Source organism: Miniopterus schreibersii (genome assembly GCF_964146895.1).
Source record: "Miniopterus schreibersii genome assembly, chromosome: 8".
NCBI classification, from domain to species: Eukaryota; Metazoa; Chordata; class Mammalia; order Chiroptera; family Miniopteridae; genus Miniopterus; species Miniopterus schreibersii.
The window spans coordinates 4,571,157-4,576,248 of record NC_138109.1 but is presented as its reverse complement, the minus strand read 5'-3'; the positions used below and the strand labels follow the sequence as shown (position 1 = coordinate 4,576,248).

Sequence of the window (5,092 nt, the reverse complement as noted above, 5' to 3'; positions counted from 1 at the left end):
AGCTTCTGTCTGCACGGTTCCCTCTCCAGCGCACACTTGGTTTACCTTACACCCTCTGCTGTGCAAATCCAGAGCTGGAACGCAGTTTATAGCTCCGCGCTCCTCAGTTTCCCCAGCAGACTCCTCCCGGGGCCCGCTCACTACCTTCACAGGCGCCCTCTGTCCCCCTCAGGCTGACACTCGGGTCTGCTCACTGCTCCTCTCCCGCCGGAGAAACCGCCCATCTTCATCCCCGACTGTGTTTAGGGGTTCGCCCCACAAACGGGTTCCCCTGAGAGCCTACCAGAGGACGTGAAACCGATGCCGAGTCTGGATGTTTAGACCTTGTGGCTCCCGTCGGTGCCACGTGCCACTGCTTTTCGTTCCCTTCGGGTCTTGCCAGCAGTGTGACTTTCCTCTAACTGATCCGCTTCGAGTTGCCATTCCAGCAGCTCCAGCAGCGGCAGGAATGGCCTCAGCAGGTCCCCTCCACCTGTCCCCACGGTTCCTAACCCCCAGGGGCATTTTCTGTGCGCTTGGCGCTTTCAGCCGACCCGCTGTCCCCAGCTGCCCCGGCGCCTGACCTCAGGAGCCAGGCTGGGACAGACTCCGCGCTCTACCCTTGTCCTCGGCCTGCTTCTCGGTGTCTCGCCCTCCCGCGTGTGGAGCCCACACGAGGAGTATTTACTGGAAGTGGTTAGAGTTCCTTCCCGACTCCACTCCCTGACCACCACCCACTCCTGGCTTCCCTGTCCCTCTACACGGAGCCAGTCGCTCCCTTATCACCTCTTTTCCCAATTTCCGTACAATACCAATACAATTTGACCGACATTTATTGAGCATGGACTGTGCCGTGTGCCGCTGGGGGTGCTGAAAGGGACATTTACCCTCGGAGAACCTGCAACCCGGGGACAGAGACTATGGCTACCAAGACAGACTGCTCCCTGTTATAACAGTTATGCACACAAGGCTGCCAGTGAAGAGTAACTCATACTGGGCACGTGGTATCAGGGAAGGCTTCCCGGAGGAGGTGGCATTTCCCAACGAGCCTTGAGAAAGAATGAGCAGATGTTCTTGGGAGCACTGGACGAAGGGTATTCCAGGCGGAAGGAACAGCGTGAATCCGGGCACGGAGAAGCGGCCGTGTGGGTGTAGGAGGAGGGTCACGGCAGCCGCCCCAGGGAGTGGGGCGCGGGGAGGTGACGTGGGAAATAGGGTAGAGAGCGTCTCCCTGCTGCAGGGGGGCTTAGTGCCTGGTCGTTCCACCTCGGAGACCTTTTCAGAAGCAGATACAATGAAACTGCGTCTTCTCCAGGGGCTCCCCCTGTAGTCAAGGCTACAAGTCCAGGCACCTTGGGCCTGAGTTAGGGAAAGACCGTGGCTATTTTTTAAACACGTCAGTACCCAGAAGGCGTGTGAACTTGCAGTTTGTCTGCATAGCAAACATTTCTGTCTTCACTTTGCTCAGCTTTTAAACCCAATTCTTCGCCTACTCTTCTTAAAAGTGCAGTTGACTCAGCTGCAGCAGCTAAGCGTCCCCAGCTAAGTGTACTAGAGAAAATGTAGTGCCCTTATTTCATTTCTTTACATTTATCTTTATTGTTGAAAGTGTTACAGGTGTCCCCTTTTTTCCCCCATTGGCCCCTTCTATCCCGTCCCCACCCCTGTTGGTGCGCTCATTTTCTAAATGTGCCTTAAAAAAAAAAAGCTGTAACCAGAAGGCACTAGGTGTGCAAAAACTGTCTATTGCATACAAGCCACATTAGGTGTAACCAGGGAGAGAAAAACTTAGATGCTTCAGTTTTCTTTTTAACAAATAAGGTCCCTGCATGTGAGCAAATCTAAAAATCAAAATGCCCTGTCGGTCTCCTGGGGCGTTTTCAGGACCTGTGATGACGCTGGAGCGAGAGAGCCGGCTGAGAACTGCAGTTTGAGTCCCAAATCCCCACCCAAAAAAATACTAATAAAGAGGAAGGAGAGAGGAGGAACGCATTTGTCCAAGTCCGCAGAATGCACGCCAAAAGGGAACTCCGTAAACTGTGGGATTTGGGTGATAACCACGTGCCCACTGGGGCTCAGCAGCTAACAAATGCACCACCCGGTGGGGGTGTTGGCGACGGGGGAGGCCTGGCGCGCGAGCGGCTGGGGGTCTGCGGGAAACCTGCACCACCCTCCGCTCAGCTTTGCTGCGAACCTCAAATTGCTCTAGAAGCAAAGCGTATCCGTTATTTTTAAACGGCACCGAGCCGCCTTGTGTCTGGCAAAAGTAACCGCGAGAAGGAGTATCCGGCGGAATCCTTTTTCCCCGGGAACCAGAAAGAAATCACGCCAACGCCCGCGCCCCGGCGTCTGTCCGTGGTGCTGAAGTTTATTCATTTTTCAAAACTCTCTGAGTAGCAGGTGAGGGGTTACCCTAAAGCGTAAGGCGCGGGCCGGGGGAGGCGGCGGGGCAGCCGCGGGTAGGCCGCTGTATCTACACGTAGCCTAAAGCGTGAGAAAGGCTGACGGGCGGCTTGAGCAGGGGGCTCGTCACAGCTCGACGGCGATGACATGGGACAAAGGGCAGCGGAAGGCCCCCGGGGACCGGGGTCTCGCCAAGTCTGCCGGGGCATGGCCGTTATCTTCGGTACTGAGAAGAAAACACAGACGGACGTGTTAGGCCTGGCGACCTGGCTCTGCTGGAAAAGCTGGCTTCGTGGGACTCTGCTCACGGCCCCCCGCCCCAGTCCCCACGTCAGCCTGGCGACCCTCTGAGTCGCACCAGCTGATAGGTTGATCATTGGACGCGTAAAGGTGAGTTCTGGTCAATTGCAACTGAGCTTTGGGCTCCGACGGTCCCAGGGAGGCACATCCCCTGCCGGGCAACCATATGAAGGAGACTTGGCCCCGTGAACGTGTTAAGTACCCGGTGCTCACGGCGGTAATATTTTCCTCTCAGCGTTCTCTCAACAAGCTGTAGCTAAGGGTGATGGCGCTGTCCCCAGAGTCACCGGACACCCGCCAAGTTGGGGCAGAAACTCCCAAGGGAGTAGCTTCTATGCTGGTCCCTTTCCTGCCAAAAGCATCCCCTGGAGGTGTTCTATGACGAGGCGTGAGACTCAGTGAAACCCCAGCTTCCTTCCTCCCCCCCACCCCGCGTCACCCCCAGTTCCTCTTACCCGGAAGCTGTTGCAGCCCAGGCCGCTCTGGGCTCCGATCCTGTCCATCCTGCCCCCGAAGCAGCTGGACCTCCGCAGGCTCCGGGGGGCGGCGAGCAGCGCCCTCAGCTTGCTTTTCAGGAGGGCCGATCTGTCGGAGGAGTCCCAGGGGCCCCGCCCAAGGGCACCCCCATCTCTCTGGGCTGGGCTGACCTCCCCGGTCCAGGGGGGCACCTCAGGGAGGGAGCCGAGAGCGGCCCCAGCCTCTTCGTTCTGCTCACTCAGTCCTTGTGGGGGCAGGACCTCCTCTTCTAAAGGCACCTTGTCCTCCAAACGGTCCAGCAAATTCTTCGTGGAAGGAAAGCCAGGGGAAGAAAGGCGTCACCGACTGGCAGAGCACCCCAAAGCCCCCCGGCCCCAGACCGGCCCCTACCTTGAAATCCATCAGGTCGGCGTTGGACACAGAGCTGTACACGGGGTTGGCGCGGGCCTGGCCCGGGAGCTGCACGGCCAAGAAGAAGAAGAGGCCGGCGGCGATGGTGGGGAAGGAGCCCATGCCGGCGGTCGAGGGGGGGCCTGCTGCTTGCTGCCTTCTCTGTCCTCTCTGGTTCCCTTCCACCGACCTTCGGCTCCGTCTCCCAGCTGCCCTGCGCCTCCTCTTTTTATAGCCCCCCGGCTCTCGGCGAGCGCAGGAGGGGCAGAACCCTCCCCATTCTGTCACTTGCGGCGATAAAGCAGCCGAGCGAGGAGCCCGCAGAAGATGCCCTTTTAAAGTTATCAGCCCAGCAGAGCTCTTCACGGCCCCTCCACCTTGAGCAGCCCCAACTGCCCCCCGGGAACCTGGGCTGCAAGAGCCACATTCTTGTTGATTTGCCTCAAGAGGTCCCCACTTCAAAGGTGTGAGAAGAGCAAAAAAGAGTCCTTGGTTATCTCACAGCGATGCCTGGGGCTTCTTTCTCCTGGGCGGTGGGACCCATGCCGGGAAGCAGAGGGTGAGGGCTCAGTCGCCCAGTGGGTTTGCGGCTCAGCTGTCAGGGGCTCCAAATAAGGGTGGGAGAGGAGGAAACGGCAGGCAGCCGGCTGCTGCTGGGGACAAATTAGTCCGGATGTTGGTGCTGGCCTCGCACCTGACTCATCAGTCCCGAGGGCAGAGCCTGTCCCTCCGGCGGCGGGGCTGCCCCCACTTTTAGCAGCAGCTCCCCGAGGTCAGGTGAAGAACAAGCTGTTTTTCAGACGACTAACTCAGCCGGGAGCCGAAGGTGATGAACGCCCCCAGAACCCAGCTCCCAAATATGAACAGCAAGACAAGTTCGGGGAGCACCATCATTCCCCCCACCTTGGGGAGCAGAGCCCCTCCCCCCTTCATCCCCAGGGTCCCCTCCGAGGTGCTGAGGGAGATGGGCCCTAAGCAGACGCCTGTTTTCCTTTCGCTGCTTAGAGAAGCCCAGATTCTTTGCGTTGGAAGCTTGCGACGCCCCCCCGGAGGTGGGTGGGTACTGTTCCCACCTACAGAGAAACAGAACTGAGACTAAGAGCTTATGTCACTTGCCCAAGGTCATGAGCAGCAGAACTAGGACTTGAAAGCCAGGCCTTCCTTACAAGCCCTTTAGGTACAGTCCCGGGTGAAACACACCCGTTTCCCAACCTCTCAGGTTGCAGCTCACCTTCCCCTGCCCGGGGGCTGGAGCTTTGTGCGCCGGGCAGGTCTGTGTTCAACCTCCACGACCTGCTGGCCCACCCAACGCGTCCCCACGGGAGCTCAGGAAATGCGTGTCGGTGACCAGCCCCGACCTGGCCGGACCCCTCCCCAGCGGTGCTCACTCCTTGGCTCGCAGGCAGCCAGGCTGTTCTATTTCGAGAGGGCAGTGCGTGCGTGGCCAGACATCCCGAGAGGTGTCCCCGGGTGATTTTATTTAAGACAGAAGGAGGAAGGAGCCTTCGGGAACTGACTCGGGTCAGACAAACAGCTTGAAATG

At 58.6% G+C, this 5,092-nt stretch overlaps 1 protein-coding gene across 1 annotated transcript; it reads right to left on the bottom strand.

Annotated features, from left to right (window-relative positions):
- Window positions 1–1,565: 1,565 nt before the first annotated feature.
- Window positions 1,566–4,462, bottom strand: NPPA (natriuretic peptide A). Its single transcript, XM_081144010.1, has 3 exons — window positions 3,550–4,462; window positions 3,138–3,464; window positions 1,566–2,608 (listed from the first exon to the last, which is right to left on the bottom strand). Exons 1-3 carry the CDS (start codon window positions 3,670–3,672, stop codon window positions 2,597–2,599), a joined length of 462 nt encoding a protein of 153 aa, XP_081000136.1. The 5' UTR covers window positions 3,673–4,462; the 3' UTR covers window positions 1,566–2,596.
- Between the last annotated feature and the right edge of the window lie 630 nt (window positions 4,463–5,092).

Bases quoted from the DNA above. Each gene is read 5' to 3' on its own strand.
- NPPA (XM_081144010.1), bottom strand. From the start codon at position 3,672: ATGGGCTCCTTCCCCACCATCGCCGCCGGCCTCTTCTTCTTCTTGGCC. The intron at 3,465-3,549 runs GTAGGGGCCGGT...CCTTCCACGAAG, and splicing joins CCGACCTGATGGATTTCAAG to AATTTGCTGGACCGTTTGGA.